The following is a 19,462-nucleotide window of genomic DNA, read 5'->3' on the forward strand; positions in this document are numbered from 1 at the left end:
GCGCAGCGCTGCGCATCGTTTTCAGAATTTGGCGCGAGGTAACGTTAGTTATTGACGAGCTTGAAGGGTGTGCGAGCAGTTTGAGGTGGACCCCGACGAGCCGAGCCCCACTCTCCCGAAAACCACTGGATTATGGTCTGTTTAGTGACGTTACTTTATTAAACTGTTACGTACCTCACGAGGAGCTGTCAGGTAACTACGTTAGTTGTGTAACTGTAGGTTAGCTCGCTGGCGAGGTTGTTTTATGACGTTGTTGACCGGGTCCGTTAACGTTAGTCGAGATTAGTTTCGTCGAGGTGACGTGTCAGTGAATAATTAATAATACTAATGTGTGTCATAGTCGGCACAGTTACGTTAACGCTAAATGAAATAAACATACATTGGAAAACTGACGTCATAGCACCTGAACGCACCGTAGCTCGGTTAACCGAGCGACGGTGCGTTAGGTGCTACCTCTTTACCCCAATAGCTGTCTATACTGGCTATACCTGCTCTACAAGTGAGCCGCCCGTAAAAGGATCAATCAGAATGTATCGATACTTATATCAGACAATTGCCCGAGAAACCTGTCAATCAGGATGTCGGATATCTCGATCCGACCCTCTGGTTCCTGGTTCTTATGTAAGAAACAGTCATTGTTGGTGCCTAAGTGTTATCAGTAATTAGGGCAACATTTAAGTAAGTATTTGTTTTAGTTCTGTGTGATATGTATGAAGGATTACTTCAGAATTGTAGACGAGCAAAGCTGTGTGCATCAGTGGGAAATGTCTGTTCAATGGGCAAGATCAGTAACAGTCGAGATGGTGTGTGCTTAACTTTTTTTGTTTTGTTTATGTTCCAGCTTCACGATCTTTGAGGAAAGGAGCTGAAGTGCTGACACGATGTCAGCCATCGTGGAAACTACAGGGTCCAGAGTACCTCTCCCTCTTCCGACCCACTTCTCCAATGCGGAACAGTCCTTCTCCCTTAAAAAGCGCCGTTTCCCTTTTTCCTCGTCTTCTTCGTCCAACTCGTTCTACTCTTCCCCGGCCCGGCTCTCGCATTCTCTACCCCCGCTGCCACCCTCCAAGGGATGTCCCCCTCTGAGCCGGATGTTTCCCCAGCATCCATCCCGCTGGACTCCCCTGTCGTGTTCCCTCAGTAAGTCTCCCCCTCCGAATTCTGTGTATGATCCCAGCAAACAGCAGTCCTATTTCAGTCAGTGCTACACTAACTTGGGACTGCTCGGAAGAGGATCCTACGGAGAGGTCTACAAGGTGAGCAAAGTGTGTGTATATATGTTTATGAAAATAGTGTATTGCATATATTTAATTATACAGGGTTCGTACGGTCATGGAAAACCTGGAAAAGTCATGGAATTTTAAAATGGTCATTTCCAGGCCTGGAAAAGTCATGGAAAAAACTTAAATCATAAAAGTTTTGGAAAAGTCATGGAAATTTGTAATAATCACGTGTTCATTTACGCCGAGTTTGAAATAATTAATATGTTTTTTAACCCTCCTGTTACCTTTCGGGTCAATTTGAGGGTCAATTTGACCCCAGGCTGTTTTTCACTGTCAAACATATAAGAAATATCAACTTTTTTATATATTTAAAGGGCTATTTAGGTAGTCAACAAACAAACATAAAGTACCTCACACTTAAACTTGGGAAACAATATTAATTCTAATAATTTTCTGGAGGTTTTAATTGCTGGGGTCAAATTGACCCCGAGGGTAAAATATGTTAGTAAATGTAAAGGTAACAGGAGGGTTAAAGAAAGACGCTCAAAATATAAGCCGGCGATTTCTAAATTGTTCATGTTTATACTGAGATTTCAGTTTGGTCGTGGGAATTTGGTTTAAAGTCATGGAAAAGTCCTGGAAATCCATCGGTCAAAATGTGTAAGAACCCTGATTATATGTTGTTGTTTCTTTACATTAAGGAAATTCAGCATGTTAAGCTCTATCATTGTGTACTATAATAATGTTTAAGATGCGTAAAAACATTCCTGGACATTGGATTAGGTTGAAGCAATGTTAGATTAGATTAGATTAAACTTTATTGTCATTACACATGTACAAGTACAGAGCGACGAAATGCAGTTTGGCATCCAACCAGAAGAGCAACAGAAAGTATTATAATAAATACAGGATATACAGATTATAGTAAATAAAGCGCTATACAAGAGGGCGGCTTAAGGCCTGAACTGGTGTTATTGGTAATAAATTAGACAAAATAAAGACAGATCAAATTAACATTTAAATAATGCGGAGATATAAACATAAACTATCTGATGTTGCTAAACTAGTGCAAATATTTGTGCTACAGTGGAATTCACATCAAATCTGAACATCTTTGCTGGGGTTTGTTATGGCGAAGCTCTCAATATACATTTAGATATCTATTAAGCCTATTTTTCTCACCAGACATGTAATTGGGAGATCCCTGGGAAGAAGACGAGACTTCATCATTTTCCTTATTTTTCTAGGTGGAGAGCAACAAAGATGGCCGTCAGTATGCAGTCAAGCGCTCCGCTCATCGCTTCAGGGGCAACAGTGACAGGAACCGGAGCGTGAGGGAAGCCAGGAACCACGAGCGCCTCTGTCCTCACCCTCACATCCTGAATTTCGTGGCAGCCTGGGAGGAGTGTGGCCGGCTGTACATCCAGACGGAGCTGTGCAGCACCAGCTTGCTGCTCCATGCTGAGAACAAGCCTCCTGGCCCAGGTATGCCCGAAAGACACAATACAATCGAGAATTTGAATTAGCTCTCATACTTTGCGTAATATAATGCGTTCAGGGTTCGTACGGTCGTGGAAAACCTGGAAAAGTCATAGACTTTTAAAATGGTCATTTACAGGCCTGGAAAAGTCATGGAAAAAACTTAAATCACAAAAGGTTTGGAAAAGTCATGGAAATTTGTTATATTCACATGTTCATTTTCGTCGCGTTTAAAATAATTCATATGTTTTTGAAAGGAAGACGCTAAAAAAATAAGCCGGCATACGCCAAGTCCAAACAGGTAGTTTTGCACATAAAAGATAATAGTTTGATTAAAAGAATAAACATTTATATAAGTGTTTCTAAGAATAAACATGTATAGTAATGTTTATTCTTTTAATCAAACTATTGTCTCTCATTCATTCGTTTCATTTAAGGTATATTGTATGCTTTGTAATTACCTTCGCATTGAAAATGCAGAAGGTTATGTTTTGATCGCCGTGTATTTATTACCTTCGCATTGAAAATGCCGGAAGGTTATGTTTTGATCGCCGTGTATTTATTTATTTATTTATTTATGTATTTATTTATTTATTTATTTGTATGCGTGTTATTCGCAGAACTCAAAAAGTATTTAACCGAATCGCATGAAATTTGGTGGGATGATTGTTTCTTATCCGGGGACCAGTTGATTCGATTTTGGGATTGATCGAGTCAAAGGTCAAAGGTCATGAACAGGTCAAAATCTTTCGCAGAACTCAAAAAGTATTGAACCGAATCGCATGAAATTTGGTGGGATGATTGTTTATTATCCGGGGACCAGTTGATTAGATTTTGGGATCGATCGGGTCAAGGTCAAAGGTCATGAACAGGTCAAAATGTTCTTGAATCGCATGAAATTTGGTGGGATGATTGGTTATTATCCGGGGACCATTTGATTAGATTTTGGGATCAATCGGGTCAAAGGTCAAGGTCATGGAAAGGTCAAACTCTTTTTTTACCATAGCACGATACATTTTTGTCCAATTGGCATGCAACTAATGCCAAAATGTTCATAATTCAATGCCCAATCTTGTGATATGCGAAGGTATGCGCTCTACCGAGTGCCCATTCTAGTTTATTTATTTATTTGTATGCGTGTTATTCGCATAACAAAAAAAGTTTTAAACCGAATCGCATGAAATTTGGTGGGATGATTGGTTATTATCCGGGGACCATTTGATTAGATTTTGGGATCAATCGGGTCAAAGGTCAAGGTCATGGAAAGGTCAAAATCTTCTTTTTACCATAGCGCGGTCAATTTCTATCCAATTGGCATGCAACTAATGCCAACATGTTCATAATTCAATGCCCAATCTTGTGATATGCGAAGGTATGCGCTCTACCGAGTGCCCATTCTAGTTGTCCTTGTTTGAATTCTACATTTTCAAAAAAATGTCATGTATGCACTGAAATTTCAGTTTGGTCATGGAAATTTGGTTTAAAGTCCTGGAAAAGTCCTGGAAATCCACTGGTCAAAGTGTGTACGAACCCTGTGCGTTGTATTCCTGCTCCAGACATACTGACTTGGCTTTGGTTTCCAGATGAGCCGGCAGCCTGGGCCTACCTGTGCGACCTCCTCTCAGCATTGCAACACTTGCACTCTCGTGGTTTTGTGCATCTGGACCTGAAGCCTGCAAATGTTCTTATGACTGACTCCGGCCGCCTTAAGCTGGGGGACTTCGGGCAGCTGTTTGAGCTCAAACAGAAGAGTGCAGAGTCTGGAGAGGGGAAAGTGAAAGACGACGTCCAGGAGGGAGATCCCCGGTACATGGCCCCCGAGCTGCTCCGTGGGCAGTATGGACCTGCTGCAGATGTTTTCAGGTACAACTAACATGAATAAGAAAATGAAATGATCTCTTAAAAGACATGTCCCTGATTGATCTGTTTTTAAATTAGTGCCCAAAAATATTCTTTCATTTAGTTTGGGTGTGTCTATTCTGGAGCTCGCCTGTAATATGGAGGTTCCAAACGGCGGAGAGGGCTGGCAACAGCTCCGACAAGGCTGCCTCCCCTCAGAGTTTACCAGCGGTGAGATCCACTTTCTTCGAAGTCCTCATGAAGTGTTCCATTATCTTCCATCTATCTTTGAAATGACTTCTACTATTTCCCTCTGTATTCGCAGGCCTTTCAACTGAGCTTCAGACAGTATTGCGGATGATGCTGGCGCCAGAACCATCTGAGAGGCCAAAGGTCTCTGAGCTTCTCGCTCTCCCCGCTATAAGGAAACACCGGTGGAAGAGGCGCATCTATCTTTTGGTCACCGAGACCACGTTGACACTGGTGTCCTTCTGTCAGGTAGGCGTCTATTGGATCTTCAAATAATATCACAAGATTGGGCATTGAATTATGAACATTTTGGCATTAGTTGCATGCCAATTGGATACAAATTGACCGCGCTATGGTAAAAAGATGATGTTGACCTTTTCATGACCTTGACCTTTGACCCGATCAATCCCAAAATCTAATCAAATGGTCCCCGGATAATAACCAATCATCCCACCAAATTCCATGCGATTCGGTTTAATACTTTTTTAGTTATGCGAGTAACACGCATACAAATAAATACACGGCGATCAAAACATAACCTTCCGCATTTTCAATGTGAAGGTAATAAACAACATGGAATGTAATTCTGAAACATATAAAATGTAGTTTTTAATCAACCTTGAATGTTTCATTTGGTCCACGTCTCTGCTCATTTATTCACAGGTGGTCGTGTGCTTCGGGCGAAGACTCCTGTCCGCCCTTCACATTCTCCCTCACTGGAACAAGCCATCGCCGTGCACTCCTCCTCAGGGGAGCTGGGACAGGGATTTAACGCTGCCCCTCAGTGCCATGCATGCTGACTCAGGGAGCCCAGAGGATGATGCTCTGTTTATGTTGGACCCCACAGACCCAGAGCATTCCCCCACCTTCTCACACAGGTAGAGAATCGGGTTCAAAATGTAGCTGATTCATTACTTGGTTTTACGTTAAATCTTGGAATTGCATGACTATCCAGCAACGGTGAAATATAGAGAATTATTTGGACACTGCTTTGAGCTAAACCGGTTTTATCTGTCAAATTCCCTGCTTTAAAAAAAAAAAAAATTTTTACATTTCCTCCATTCCACAGGGTTAAATCTAGACTGTCGGTGGACAGCACATCCACTCCTCTACCAGGATCCCCAAAACACAATCGGCGAAGTCCAGCCCACACAAGAAGTTACTCTAATCTGGGTGATTGGTCCTCCTGTAATTTAGCGCAAACCCCTTCCAGCATCCACTCAAATGGTTCCTGCCACACACTGACGCCCAGTGCGAGCCCCATACATGCAGAGCTTCATGTGGATCGCATGAATGAAGACTCCACGCGTTCATCGTCCACCAAGTCCTCGCAGCGAGGCGGTCGCAACTGGTTCCGAACCGAGGAGGCCTTACCCCGACCCAACTTTGAACCAAAGAACCTGCTCGGTCTGTTTGAGGACACGACCGTCGAGGGACAGCCGTGAGACGAGGCTGCCCGTTTGAGGGAAACGTTTAAGGGAAACCTGCTTTCACTTTAAAATGTCCAGTCAAGAGGAACTAATGTATGAATGTACCTAGTTCGTATTAACTGTTTCTGCCATATTGTAACAGTCTTACAACAGCTTCTTTTTATGCGTATTTGAAAAATGTATTTTGAGAAGTGTTGAACATGTCATCAGACCGTAAAGCACTTTTTATGTTTGTGTAAATGCAATCTGTTGCTGAAATGACAAGTCATTGTGTCGTGTTAAATAAGTTATCATTTGCTATGTGTACTCTGAGTCATTACACTCATGAGGTACAGAAGACAATAAAACAAGGATAAAACAAAAAGGGAAACGTTCTAAATGCGTGCATTATGTTTTAGTTAGAAGGAACTTTAAAAAATATGTTTGCGCATATCAGATCAACAATTTTACAATCATAGACAAGACTGATTTTTGGGATATAAATCAGAAATCAATATCCTGAGTCCAGTGCATGAATGCATGTGGATGTATTCCGGATGTTTGCGTACTCACCACTAGGTGGCAGCAGCGCGTATCACGCTCGATGCCAGGCGCCTTTAACACCAGAGGAAGAGGATGGTGTGGGAGGTAATGTTTCGTGCACAGGATACTCGCATCTTTAGAGATATTTATAAGCCAAAGCATTTTATAATCCGACTCCGTTTATCTCCTTAAAAAGCTGTATGCCAAGTGGACTTCCGGTCTGCCATGTCCTGAGGTAGGATCCTGCAACCTAACTGCGAAATTCGCACGAGTGGGAAGGTTGTAAACAATGAGCGTTATCATCTGGATCACTACTGGAAAATCTGGGACTCTTTAAGGCTGCGACATCATTTAACGGAATTGCATTGGGTTCAAGGTATGCTGTTAAGAAATAGTACTACTAGTGTAGCCCATTAAATAGTGAGATGTTTAAAAAAAATGTTTTGGTTTGCTTTTTCGCTAATATTGTGGATTAATCTGTATCGTTGCAGTTATATCTTAAGGCTATCGGATCTTAATAAATGAGCATTTCATATTTGGTGTTCATCTGTATTGATAGAAAGTTTTGTGCAAATATCTATGAAATACACACCCGGGTCGACATTGATATTCTCTTCTCAGCCAATAAAGATGTCCAAAATTGAACGTCTGAATGCCCGAGTGGAGAAGCTGCTGTCTAAGGCTCTGCAGGAGGTTCTGGAGGTGGTGAAAGAGACTGTGTCCGAGTACCAGGAGAAAACCACGAGAACACAGAGAGAGAACCAGAGTCTGAAGAGGAGGGTGCAGGAGCTGCAGCTGAAGTTACAGCTGGGAAACAATAGTAAGTCAGACTTGTGTCCGGAAACATTGAAACCGATTGATTGGAAAAAGAAGAAAGAAAAAAAGTCAATTTCTCTTTTTTTTGGTGCTGTTCCATCTTTGTGTTCTTGCAGGAGTTCTTGCACAAACGTACCCGGCATCGTCCCAGCAGGATGACGCAGCGCAGCACCAGGTGGAGCAGACACACGAAGAAGAGGAGGCTGCAGACATATGTCCCTCGTATTCATTTGAAGACGTGGACTGTGACGCAACCGTGACGTCAGCGGCCACTTCCGGTCTCCCCCCTACGACAGCACCCCATTTAGGTCAGTTAACAGCTCTTAAAGTAGAGACTGAGACGGGGCTGCCGATATCTGACCATGTCGGCCCCTTCAGCTCGGGTTCACTGTCTGGACACGAGCACCACATGAAAGCAGAGCCTCAGTCGGAGGACGACGCGGTCACGCGCACCGCTCATTACTTCTATGACGACATTGGCGCCGCGTCCTCGCGCGCACTGAACCGAGCAGCTCCCGCGGCTCGTTCTGGACTCTACAGCGAGTCCGGCCTCGTCTTCCGGCTGTCCGAGGAGCCGCTGACCCAAAAGCACAACAACAACAACAACGCACACTGCGTCGGAGCGGAACAACCGAACGGCGCTAATCACGCGAAAGAAGGCGCGTCCCCCGGCTCACGCGCGTTCCCGAGAAACGTGAGAAAACACTACTGCTGCTCGCTCTGCGGTCGCACCTTCAGACACGCGGGCGACTACAAGAAGCACAGCCGGGTGCACACCGGGGAGAAGCCGTACTGCTGCTCGGTGTGCGGCAAGCGCTTCAGCCAGTCGGGCTACCTGACGGTGCACCTGCGCTACCACACCGGGGAGAAGCCGTTCGGCTGCAGCCACTGCGGGAAAAGCTTCAGTCACTCGAGTAACATGAAGAAACACCAGCAGACTCACCTGTGAGGCTGCGGCTCCCAGGCTCTCTCTTCATATTATAGTGTTATATAATGGGCTGTTTTTAAGACACATGAATAATAGGTGCACATTGCTCTAGGCTCTCTCTCTCTTTTTACATAACATGTCATTTAGCAGACGCTTTTATCCAAAGCGACTTACAATAAGTGCATTCACCTAGAGTACAAACTCAGAACAACAAGAATACAGAAAGTAACATTTCTTCAAGCAAGTCGAACTACAAAAGTACCATAAGTAATAACATGAGTAATACTATAAGTAAGAGCCATTTAAGAGCCACTGAAGTGCTCATCTGTGTTTTAATCCAGATATAGTCGGAAAAGATGCGTTTTTAGTTTCCGGTGGAAGATGTAGAGACTTTCTGCTGTCCTGATGTCAGTTCATATTATAGTGTTATACACTACCGTTCAAAAGTTTGGGGTCACTTAGAAATGTCTTTATTTTTCAAAGAAAAGCACTGTTTTTTCAATAAAGATAACATTAATCAAAAATACACACTATACATTGTTAATGTGGTAAATGACTATTCTAGGTGAAACGTCTGGTTTCTAATGAAATATCTCCAGAGGTGTATAGAGGCCCATTTCCATCAACTATCACTCCAGTGTTCTAATGGTACATTGTGTTTGATCATCGCCTTAGAAGACTAATGTCTGATTAGAAAACCCTTGTGCAATTATGTTGGCACAGCTGAAAACAGTTATGCTGGTGATATAAGCTATACAACTGGCCTTCCTTTGAGCTTGAAGTTTGAAGAACAAAATTAATACTTCAAATATGAATCATTATTTCTAACCTTGTCAATGTCTTGACTATATTTTATATTCATTTGATAAATAAAAGTGTGATTTTTCATGGAAGACACGAAATTGTCTGGGTGACCCCAAACTTTTGAACGGTAGTATATTATCCTGTTTTTAAGACAAATAATAGGTTCACATTGCTCTATTCACAAAGTGCAATGTCAAGTGATCCATGATGGTTCACTGAGGGTGTTGCAATCCTGTTTAGAAAGTTTCAAGTGTCAAGCACAGTCTACTATTTCTGTTGTCTGCCTTGGAGCCTGGTTGTCTAATCTCCAAATCAAATAAACATATTTGTTACTTTTCCTTGGTAATTTGTTCGTATCGCCAACAATATTTATTTCAAATGATCCGATACAAAAATTGAATCTCCCCCAAACAACAAATTGAACATTGTGTGTCATTGAAAACGTCAAAGCAGCAGAGCGGTGAGCAAAGTGAAGCCTGCTGGGTGACTTCCCTGTGAGGCGGTGCATGTAAACAATAGTGAACTTTGATTTTAAAGTTGATCTGTCTCAGGACAAATTAGTTGTCAGTGATGAATGAATTGAAGTCTGTTGTCAGGCAGTTGTGTATTTCAACAGTAAAACTGCCTTAGAATCCATTTATGTGTGGAAAGTCTATACATTATAAATTATTGATCTCTGACTTTAACAAGGCTTTTGAGGCTTTCAGCAGAGGCAGAGTTACAACCTGTCAAATTGTATTCTTACCATTTTATTGGGCCTCATTGTGGCTCGTGTAATCTTTTTTAATCAACATGTCTCCATGTATGCCCTATCTGATGTAGACTGAAATGCTTTAAATGACAAAAATGTTTTTTCTGTGTTCAGAAGGAAATGTTTATTATTGAACTTTTGAAATGTCACTGAGATGCAGCATAGTGGAACAGTTATGTGCACGCTCGCCCTCTCAGATAAAGTGAGTAATATTGCAGCACTTTATGGCATCAATTTATAGAGGGGATTACCCAATCCCAAAATGTCCACACTTCCCTTTCCTTCACAACAAAGATATATCTTCGTTAAGCTTGATGGGTTCAAAGAGCAGCCTACTCAACCATGGTTAAGGTAAGTCACTATTACATCGATTCTTTACATTTTGTCATCAGCAAGCTGCCAGAAGACTGTGATACAACAAATTTGACAAGTAAGATTGATCTTTAGATATTGTCTGTTTATTAATATTGTTTCTGTTTCTTTTATTGGTAAAACAAATTTAAAAAACATATGTTAATGTCCTGTGGCTAGATTTTTATCCAATTTGCATTTCAGTTTGAGCCTGAAAAACACAACAGAAACTGCAGCTCACCGTTATCTTGATCAGACAAATGTTATTTTAACAGTCTGTGGAATGTGGGTCGAAGTTGAAGCGTAAAAAGGGAAATACAAATCCATTTAATTTGAAACCTATGTGGTATGCTTAATCCTTTTTACTTCCTCTATTTAAAAAAAAAAAAAAAGTATTTCTTTATTAATTTAAATGATAAAAAAACTGATTTTGTTTGGGATTCTGATAATCCTGGAGGTTAGCCATTCTAGTTAAAGTGTTTATCTTTCGTTGTTGTGACTTGGATAAATTAAGCATCAAATCCCAAAGATTCACACTATTTACTGCAAACGGAATACCGAAGTTGGAGGGAAAGATAACTGCTCGGGGTCAGATGTCACTCGCAACTTTATTTTGAAAATCCCCTGATTCACACAGCGGAAGTAGATGATATTCTTCTTCCGGAGGTTGCGCGCTGTTATGTTTTACGTTCCGATTTGTGTTTTGCTTTATCGTTTGTGTTTTTTTTGTGACATTATTTTTAGCAGCCGCGTTGGCTGTAACTTACTGACACGTCTTGCACATGACGCGTTTGTTTGACGCTTCAAGGAACGACGCACCGAGTTAGCGATCTACGTTACAGAATAACCGCGCTGCCGACTTCACGACTCGCTAGCTTGCAGGTACAGCGGATCTAAACATGCTTTACGTTAGTTAGCGAGACAGCTGACAGGGGCGGTCATTCAACACGTGTGTTATATGTTTGCTCTGCTATTAATAGCACACACACACACACACACACACACACCGCTTAGCTTGAACAGAACGGCACCTTTTATGTGGAAATACCGGTGTTACGGTTTAAGAAGTGACCGTGTTAACTGGTGACTTTCAACCGAACGCGTCCGTTGGTGTCGTCGTTACAGACCGCGGTTGAACGAATGAAGACAACACGTAGCTGCCCCTCGTATATATTATTGTATATATTATGTTTTTGAGAGGGGTTGACTCTTCATTATACAATTAAATTAAGCGGCATTCGCGAGGACAGCTCGACAGGAAGTCGCCAGTTAACAGGGTCGCCTGTTAAACCGTAACACCGGTCAGAGAGGGACGCTTAGCAATCATGCTACTTGATTAATGGAAATCTCCCTTGAAAATCACTTAGACTGGCACAGGATCAGCCTGGTGTGAGTTAAGATGACTGCACCACCACAATATCAAAATATCTGTGTAAAACATATTATACCAAGAGTAACATGAGAATGATGGAAACTGCAAGGGCCTAACTAATTTAACAGTTCTTGTCTTGACAAATGTTGTTTTTTTAATTCGTGAGAACAATAGGAAGTGCTGTCACACAGCAGTGCTTCTGTTGATGCCTGTGCAATAAGAGTTGTATACTTATTGTTTGCGTTGAAGAGGATTGTGCACAAGCGGTCCACGGTCATTTCTCACCCCGAGTGCCCTTTTATTTCAGGATGTCTAAACTTGAACGTTTGAATGCCCGAGTGGCTAAGCTGCTGACCGAAGCGGTGCACGAGGTGCTCGGGGTGGTGAAGGAGACGGTGTCAGAGTACCAGGAGAAAACCGCCCGAACGCAAAGAGAGAACGAGAGTCTGAAGAGGAGGCTGCAGGACCTCCAGGACAAGATGACCAGATCAAGTATAGGTGGGTAACTCCTTGACTCGTTGAAGTGGGTTATTCCGGAGTTACTTTGTCAAATATAACAATGACTGCTTATGGTCTTGATTTCACAGCTGTTCTTCCGACGTGGAGTCCGTTCCCTGAAGAGACAGAAGACACGCTGAGTCAGGAGCAGGATTTGCTGCTCGCTTTGAGGCAGGACCTGGGCCTCGCTCTGCAGATAAGCGGCCACCAAGCCGACCATGACGTGAAGCGTGAACTGGAACCGCAGGAGAGCTTCACTGACACCGAACCGCAAGCCGAGTGCGACGCCGAGCCGACGGCAGAAGATCGCATCGCCCGACGAGAGGCGGTGACGCCGATTATCGAGGACGCGATGACGGTCCACACGTACAGCGACGACGCAGAAAACAGCGCCGTCTCTCCCAATAGTGCGTGCACCTCTCGATATGGCACCTCGCTCGGGGTAGACCTGGCGATTATCAAAAGAGAGTTGGAACTAACAGACTGCACCACATCGGAACCGCCGGCTCTTCAGCGGCAGTACGGCGGATGTGTCGATTTGAGCTGCAACTCCTCCCGTCAGAACTCCGCTGAGACGGACGGGTCGCAAGCCGGCGCCGAGCCTCCCGAGCGCGTCTTCGTCCACTCGAGACACGGCGCGCCGAGGAGGCACGGCTTCGCCAAAACCAACAGGGGAGCGTTCGAAGGGAGGAAAATCCGGATGGAGCACTTCACGGGAGACGAGTCGCACTTGTGCGTCGTGTGCGGAAAGACGTTCGGCAGGCTCGGCAACTTGAGGATCCACCAGCGCTGTCACACGGGGGAGAAGCCGTACGGCTGCGTTCAGTGCGGGAGGCGGTTCAGTCAGGCGGGAGACCTGAAGAAACACAAGAGGGTGCACACCGGGGAGAAACCCTACTACTGCAACCAGTGCGGGAAGAGCTTCAGTCGGGGGGAGAATCTGAAAAGACATAAGAAGATCCACATCGGAGAGATCTTACAGTTGCAGCAAGCGTGGCGGCAGCAACAGCCGTGATGGTTCTGCTCGACTTAAATATATCAGCACACTGTGTTTAGAATCTGTGTCGCATCTTTTTGGACTTTGCCCTGCGCTTCAGTCATCGTTGCAGATCTAAACTACAGAACATATTGAAACGAGTCTTTTGAATGTCTTTTGGATTTTCAGTGTTATGTGCTCGTCACGCTCGTCTTTTTGGCCGTCTGATTGTGATGAAAACGGGCCCCGGAACCAAAGAGGCTATAAAGCTTTACAGATAGCGACGCACTGGTATTTATCATTATCCGACTAATATTGTGGGAAAACAGGATTTGGTCAATTGAGGAATTGCAAATCTCGTAGAAATGTTGTAGTAATATTCACTCAAAGGTCCTCCACATCCGTGATGGATTCATAAATATTGTGGCTGATTAGAAGTCGGGACTTTGTGCTCTCTCCTTCTCCTGTTTGCGTTATTGTACCACAAGTTCCATCTCGATCTTTCTTGTTGGTACAAAGAGTTTTTACTCCAGTGGAGCTCACCTTCAGTCCAGGTCTAGTGCAGGGGTGTGCAGGGCGTTTACGGTCGGCATCGGCAAATAGCACGTTTTATTTTGGAGATTTTTATTTGAATTTATTTTTACGACGCACAGCATTATCAGGAATGTGACAGGCAACGCAGTAGATACAACTTTAGACGTTAACATTTTAAAAGCTGTATTCGGGGTTCGTACGGTCATGGGAAACCTGGAAAAGTCATGGAATTATAAAAGTCTTTTCCAAGCCTGGAAAAGTCATGGAAAAAACTTAAATCATAAAAGTTTGGGAAAAATCATGGAAATTTGTTATAATCACATGTTCATTTACGCCGAGTTTGAAATAATTGATATGTTTTTTAAAGAAAGACGCTCAAAATATGAGCCGGCGTACGCTCTCAATACGCAACATTTTTAAATTGTTCATGTTTATACCGAGATTTCAGTTTGGTCGTGGACATTTGGTTTAAAGTCCTGGAAATCCATCGGTCAACATGTGTAAGAACCCTGTGTATTAATGCATCTCTACTTTGCTGTAACAACTCTTGTTTTTGGGCTAAATATGTATATACAGTGAGCCTTTGATCAGGAGAGAAGGTTGACGCATTGTGCGTTGACACTGTGTTATATTACAACGCACTGTCTGGCCACGTAGACAAATTAGTTCTGTCAAATAAGTAAATGGTGAAGACAATTATTGAAACTTTTGAAAATCAGGATAGGAGATTATTATTGAAATTGTCTGATTTTCCAGATTTATTGAAGCTTGCTGTGTGCTGGATAGATTAATTTCAATTCTTGGGGGTATTAATGTAAACCGCCATTAAAATAGCGTTTGCACAGCTAAACAATAAATTAATTTATTACCACCACAAATGGCCAATTTGAGTCTATGAGCGTCTATTCTTTAGAAGTCTCACTAACGTCACTCAAAGGCGTGTTTATGTATTCACAGGTATATTGTCATAGCTTAATTCATTTGTAAAAAAGAAGTAAGAACACACACACACACACACTGCCTTCCATCCCCCTGTGGCTGTGTAATTATTACCTCATGTCATATTATACAGCTGGAACTTGTGAGAAATGATCTCATGTTCTCGTTTTTATAGGCTGTGGCTCAGTGGGGTCAGGGGGTCGTCCTGCAACCCCAAGGTCGTCGGTTCGATCCCCGCTCTCCCCGTTAGTTGCAAGTGGAAGTGTCCATGAGCAAGGCACTGAACCCCCAGTTGCTCCCCGGGCGCTTCACTGCAGCCCACTGCTCCTTCATCACTAAGGAGGGGTTAAATGCAGAGGATAAATCTCCTTCCTGTGTACCTGTACACAATGACAATAGATTGAATCCAATCCACTTTTTTCACATGTAGCCCTACTCCTCTGTATATTTATAAATGCTTATTAAAGTTATTTTCTAATGCAAACCACACTAAGGGCATCTCTGGGTGAAGTCATCGGTGTAATGACAGTAAATCATCAGAACCACAGGCCAATGGGCGACACGGTTGACGTGGAGCTGCCCTCACCTTGGCAACCAGGAAGTGATTGACACACACACACACACTCACACTCCGAGGAGGAAACTGCAGCACCGTCACACACTTCTTCTGACAGGTGAGTAATGAAGCACCGCGTGGAGGAGAGGCAGCCCGGCCTCTCACTTTGTCTCACGTTAAAGTTAAACATTGTGCACTTCGAGAACCCGAAATGTGCGAGTCACGTAGGAACAGGCGCAGACGGGAACGCGCATAACGAGAGACGTCACCGCCTTAAAAACAGTAGGCGACTTATTAATGGCGCTCAGTTTGGCACGTTTCCCAACATTCACGATATCAAGCGCCGTTTCCTCGTCGTCGTTTACTGGTTGGGATGTTTAGAAGCATTGAGAACGTGTTTGGCCCACGGGCGCGAGCTTAACCGTGTGCATTATTAAAAAAGCGCGTTCATGTTAGTTCCCCATAATCAGACATAATCAGTAATACATGAGTAAGTAGCCACGGATCCATGTGTGTTGTGTCATGTGTTGCAGGTTCGGGTCAAAGCAACTTGTGATGTAGAAATGAAGATTCATGAAAAGATTGTGACCTATTTTGAATCTTGCACTTCTCAAGTGGACAAAGAAGGGTACCTCTTCAAGAAGGTAGGGACATGCCATATGAATTTAAGCACATAAAACAAACAAAAACAACACAAATTCTACTTTTTTTAGTGTGTTCATAAACCATTTGACCTCCAGGTAAGTTGCTAACTTCGCCACCAACTGTGGTGTGAGACATTGGGTAACATGAGTGATGTGTACATGAGTGAGTAAACCACAGATGGCACAATTGTCAAACACAGGGCGAAAGAAAGACTTCCTATCAGAAGCGCTGGTGCGTGCTGAAGGGGAACCTCCTCTTCTACAAGGACCGGCCGTCTGACCGGGAGGCGGCGGGCGTGATCGTCCTGGAGGGCTGCATCGTCCAGCTGTGCGAGTCCGAGGAGCAGTTCGCCTTCTCGCTGGTGTGGAGCGAGCCGGGACTGCGAACCTACAAGTTTTCCGCCGAGGACCAGGCCGGTCAGGAGAGCTGGATCAAAGCCCTGCTGTCGGCCAACCACGGCTACCTGGCCCTGCTGGTGATGGACCTGGAGAAGAAGTACAGAGGTGAGACCCGCAGGCAGAGGGGCTCCTCGTGTCCGCGGGGGACAGACCGACGCCTTTGTTCCCCGCAGCTGTGTGAGGCAGCGCTGTTCACAGCCTCCGCGTCACGCCGGGCACATCTCGGCACGCAGCGGGCACACGTCATAATCCCACCGCAGCCGTCTGGCGAAGACGGCGAACACTTTGAGTCAAGTTTAAAGCAATTAAAGTGTTCAAAAAGTTTATTCAAAGGGTTTATTTCAACTCTTTCATAGTTTTTTAGGGTGTTTGTCGTTTTGTTGTATTTGATTGAAAGGCATTGACAACTAGAACGGGCACTTGGGAGAGCGCATACCTTCGCATATCACTAGATTGGGCATTGAATTATGAACATTTTGGCATTAGTTGCATGCCAATTGGATAAAAATTGACCGTGCTATGGTAAAAAGAAGATTTTGACCTTTTCATGACCTTGACCTTTGACCCGATTGATCCCAAAGTCTAATCAAATGGTCCCCGGATAATAACCAATCATCCCACCGAATTTCATGCGATTCGGTTTAATACTTTTTGTATTATGCGAATAACACGCATACAAATAAATAAATAAATAAATACACGGCGATCAAAACATAACCATTTTTAATGCGAAGGTAACAATGACTGAACATGATGCATTTTAAGTAATAGTTTGTTTGTATGCATCTACCGTACATACGTGTAATCTACAGTACATACATGGACGGTTTCAGTAACACTCGTCTCTAAAGAAGCCGCTACCCGTCTCATTCCTGCCCCCAAAAAGATCTCCATAACACATTGAAGAAAAAAAAGTTGTGTTAATTACCTTAGTTACACATTAATGTAATCTACAGTACATACATGGACTGTAGATTACATTAATGTGTAATTAAGGTAATTAACACAACTTTTTTTTCTTCAATGTGTTATGGAGATGTTTTTGGGGGCAGGAATGAGACGGGTAGCGGCTTCTTTAGAGACGAGTGTTACTGAAACCGTCTTCGGCTTCAGCTCAACCGTAACTTCAGGTTTAGAGAGAAACATTCTGGTGCCACGTGTGCGATGGTAAGAGGGACCCAGGTCATAATGAATGTGGTCCACCACTTTTTAATCTTCTGATTTTGCAGCTGTGCTATTTCCCACAAAAATACAAGAAGAAACAAAAAGAAGAAGCCAGTGCTTCTCAGCTGCGTTAGCGTCGCTGTGAATGTAACTTCAGCTGTTGTCGTATTTCTCCGCGTGTCTTATTTGCTCTTCTCCTCAGAGGCCTTGGGGGAGTTCTCCAGTGAACCGACCAACCCGTTCAGCAGGCCGACGTTCAGCACGGCCGAGGCGGGGGACTCTGCGGCCCGCCAGAGCCCCCAGTCCGCAATGCTGCCTTCGTACGGAGCGACCGGGGTCGGAGCGGGACCCGGCCCGAGCTCCAACCTGATGCTCCTACCCACGCCCGTTTCATCCAAGGCGGCCAGTAAGAGATCGCCCAAGCTCTGGCCCAAGAGGAGCGCCAACGTGGTGCCCGTTAACACCCCTGCTCCGCCTCTGGGGGAGTGGGCCGGGGTCTGTTTGGGCACCAAGGAGGATTTCACTAAGTTGCATGACGATTTTGGAAAAGAGGTGAAGGAACTGATTGTTGATTGGTCCAAGAGGGGACGACAAGGTGCTGACGTCGTTCAGGAGGAAAACTTAATCGATTTTGGGTAAAAAGTGTGAAATTAAACAATCTCTGAACTTTAATTTCAATACCTGTGGTTGCATTACAAAGCTGCAGTATTATGTATATATTAATTAGAACTACAACAATTATTGTTGAGATTCTTTTGTGTATATTTGTGTTCAAGAGCATGATGTTCTTTTTTTTACTTATGCCATAAATGATTTCATGCTCTATTGAGCTCTGTTGCTTGATCTTTAACAGTAAAGTGATTTCTCAAAGTAAACTTTTTAAAAACCGTCCGCACGCCATATTTTCAAAGACACTGCAAACAAAGACCTGCAACATTCATGTCTGATCACCCAAATAAATCCACACCTGTCAGCCAATTATAATTGAGAATGCTCTGCGGCCATGGTATGAAGTGATATCGTCGTGTTTTAGGGTTATACGTCTGCATGTCTGTACGATTCTTCTGAACTGGGATATCAGGAGCACCAGAGGGAGTTTCCTCAAATCTGCACTAAAGTCGACAACGGATGAATTTATTAGCATTGAAAGGTCACTGTGACCTCCAAAACACATTGTTGGGCATATCTCAAGGATTCACATGCCAACTATGACCATATCGCACAAATGTGTGAAAGGATGCAAGAACATTTTGGACAGACTGCAACTTCCGCAGTTGGCAGAGACAACCCGGAGATGTCCGTTCTAGTTTGAGACTGGCTGACGAGGGTGAATACCTAAAGGAGATTTTTCCCGAAACCTTGAAGGACATATTGCCATGCCTCTTTACAACAGCCTTGTTTTTATATAAACATGTTGAACACAATCAGCTGTACAATAAGTTTGCCAAATTATGATTTTAGACCATTGAATAATGAATAAACAAGATTACGAGATGTTTGATGCCAGCTTTGTTGTTTGCTTGTTTTTCTTTCCAAAGTGACGTTTGATACCGAGACCTGTGCCTCAGTAAAGTGGTATTGATCGATTGTTTACCCGATTCGTCTGGGTGCCAGTGAAATTAAGCTCCGAACCAGTTTCGCCTCAAAGCAGGCCAGTGACTGTGGGTAAAAAAAAGAAAAGAACTGGCACTTGTATGGGGCCAAAGCGGGCCAAGAAGGGTCAAAATGGCTGAGAAAAAGAATGGGGGGGGGGGGGGGGGCAGCTCTATTTCAGTCTCTACAGCTGTCTTGTTTATGGACTTTGACAGAGCTTGGGCTCTTTCTCTCTCTCTCACCTTCAAGCCCATACTTAAAGCATCAGCTGTGACCTTCTCCACTTAGGATTTAACTTTTTACTGCCTTCTCTGTAAATAACTACGGTAGTTTTAATAACCAATGGCCGGATGTAGGATCAAATTAAATCAAGAATATAAAAAAGAGGCAACTTG

The 19,462-nt window shown here is 43.6% G+C and overlaps 4 protein-coding genes across 7 annotated transcripts; all 4 read left to right on the forward strand.

The window, feature by feature from the left end:
* The first annotated feature begins 63 nt into the window (after positions 1 to 63).
* pkmyt1 (protein kinase, membrane associated tyrosine/threonine 1) lies at positions 64 to 6,590 on the forward strand. Of its 2 annotated transcripts, none has more exons than XM_056430579.1 (8): positions 64 to 135; positions 842 to 1,256; positions 2,471 to 2,708; positions 4,286 to 4,565; positions 4,666 to 4,772; positions 4,867 to 5,039; positions 5,454 to 5,668; positions 5,860 to 6,590. In XM_056430579.1, exons 2-8 carry the CDS (start codon positions 882 to 884, stop codon positions 6,233 to 6,235), a joined length of 1,764 nt encoding a protein of 587 aa, XP_056286554.1. In that variant the 5' UTR covers positions 64 to 135; positions 842 to 881; the 3' UTR covers positions 6,236 to 6,590. The 2 variants fall into 2 exon arrangements, with proteins under 2 accessions (XP_056286554.1, XP_056286553.1); XM_056430578.1 differs by having other exon boundaries at positions 91 to 192.
* Positions 6,591 to 6,866: 276 nt separating this feature from the next.
* LOC130204079 (zinc finger protein 16-like) lies at positions 6,867 to 9,627 on the forward strand. Of its 2 annotated transcripts, none has more exons than XM_056430594.1 (3): positions 6,867 to 7,118; positions 7,364 to 7,562; positions 7,675 to 9,627. In XM_056430594.1, the coding sequence occupies exons 2-3, from the start codon at positions 7,373 to 7,375 to the stop codon at positions 8,505 to 8,507; spliced, it is 1,023 nt and encodes a 340-aa protein (XP_056286569.1). In that variant the 5' UTR covers positions 6,867 to 7,118; positions 7,364 to 7,372; the 3' UTR covers positions 8,508 to 9,627. The 2 variants fall into 2 exon arrangements, with proteins under 2 accessions (XP_056286569.1, XP_056286570.1); XM_056430595.1 differs by having other exon boundaries at positions 6,867 to 6,977.
* A 1,244-nt stretch (positions 9,628 to 10,871) lies between these two features.
* LOC130204077 (zinc finger and SCAN domain-containing protein 31-like) lies at positions 10,872 to 15,200 on the forward strand. Of its 2 annotated transcripts, none has more exons than XM_056430589.1 (3): positions 10,872 to 11,274; positions 12,072 to 12,262; positions 12,352 to 15,200. In XM_056430589.1, exons 2-3 carry the CDS (start codon positions 12,073 to 12,075, stop codon positions 13,275 to 13,277), a joined length of 1,116 nt encoding a protein of 371 aa, XP_056286564.1. In that variant the 5' UTR covers positions 10,872 to 11,274; position 12,072; the 3' UTR covers positions 13,278 to 15,200. The 2 variants fall into 2 exon arrangements, with proteins under 2 accessions (XP_056286564.1, XP_056286563.1); XM_056430588.1 differs by lacking the exon at positions 10,872 to 11,274 and adding an exon at positions 11,379 to 11,781.
* Positions 15,201 to 15,322: 122 nt separating this feature from the next.
* On the forward strand, positions 15,323 to 18,980 carry LOC130204085 (sesquipedalian-1-like). Its single transcript, XM_056430601.1, has 4 exons — positions 15,323 to 15,385; positions 15,801 to 15,911; positions 16,112 to 16,415; positions 17,677 to 18,980. Exons 2-4 carry the CDS (start codon positions 15,831 to 15,833, stop codon positions 18,111 to 18,113), a joined length of 822 nt encoding a protein of 273 aa, XP_056286576.1. The 5' UTR covers positions 15,323 to 15,385; positions 15,801 to 15,830; the 3' UTR covers positions 18,114 to 18,980.
* The last annotated feature ends 482 nt before the right edge of the window (positions 18,981 to 19,462 follow it).

The sequence above is a fragment of the Pseudoliparis swirei genome, chromosome 13 (assembly GCF_029220125.1).
Source record: "Pseudoliparis swirei isolate HS2019 ecotype Mariana Trench chromosome 13, NWPU_hadal_v1, whole genome shotgun sequence".
In the NCBI taxonomy this organism is placed as follows: Eukaryota; Metazoa; Chordata; class Actinopteri; order Perciformes; family Liparidae; genus Pseudoliparis; species Pseudoliparis swirei.

Bases quoted from the DNA above. Each gene is read 5' to 3' on its own strand.
- LOC130204085 (XM_056430601.1), top strand. From the start codon at position 15,831: ATGAAGATTCATGAAAAGATTGTGACCTATTTTGAATCTTGCACTTCT. The intron at 15,912-16,111 runs GTAGGGACATGC...TGTCAAACACAG, and splicing joins AAGGGTACCTCTTCAAGAAG to GGCGAAAGAAAGACTTCCTA. The intron at 16,416-17,676 runs GTGAGACCCGCA...TCTTCTCCTCAG, and splicing joins CCTGGAGAAGAAGTACAGAG to AGGCCTTGGGGGAGTTCTCC.
- LOC130204079 (XM_056430594.1), top strand. From the start codon at position 7,373: ATGTCCAAAATTGAACGTCTGAATGCCCGAGTGGAGAAGCTGCTGTCT. The intron at 7,563-7,674 runs GTAAGTCAGACT...GTGTTCTTGCAG, and splicing joins GTTACAGCTGGGAAACAATA to GAGTTCTTGCACAAACGTAC.
- LOC130204077 (XM_056430588.1), top strand. From the start codon at position 11,732: ATGGAAATCTCCCTTGAAAATCACTTAGACTGGCACAGGATCAGCCTG. The intron at 11,782-12,071 runs GTGAGTTAAGAT...CTTTTATTTCAG, and splicing joins TGGCACAGGATCAGCCTGGT to GATGTCTAAACTTGAACGTT. The intron at 12,263-12,351 runs GTGGGTAACTCC...TTGATTTCACAG, and splicing joins GATGACCAGATCAAGTATAG to CTGTTCTTCCGACGTGGAGT.
- pkmyt1 (XM_056430579.1), top strand. From the start codon at position 882: ATGTCAGCCATCGTGGAAACTACAGGGTCCAGAGTACCTCTCCCTCTT. The intron at 2,709-4,285 runs GTATGCCCGAAA...TTTGGTTTCCAG, and splicing joins GAACAAGCCTCCTGGCCCAG to ATGAGCCGGCAGCCTGGGCC. The intron at 5,040-5,453 runs GTAGGCGTCTAT...ATTTATTCACAG, and splicing joins CACTGGTGTCCTTCTGTCAG to GTGGTCGTGTGCTTCGGGCG.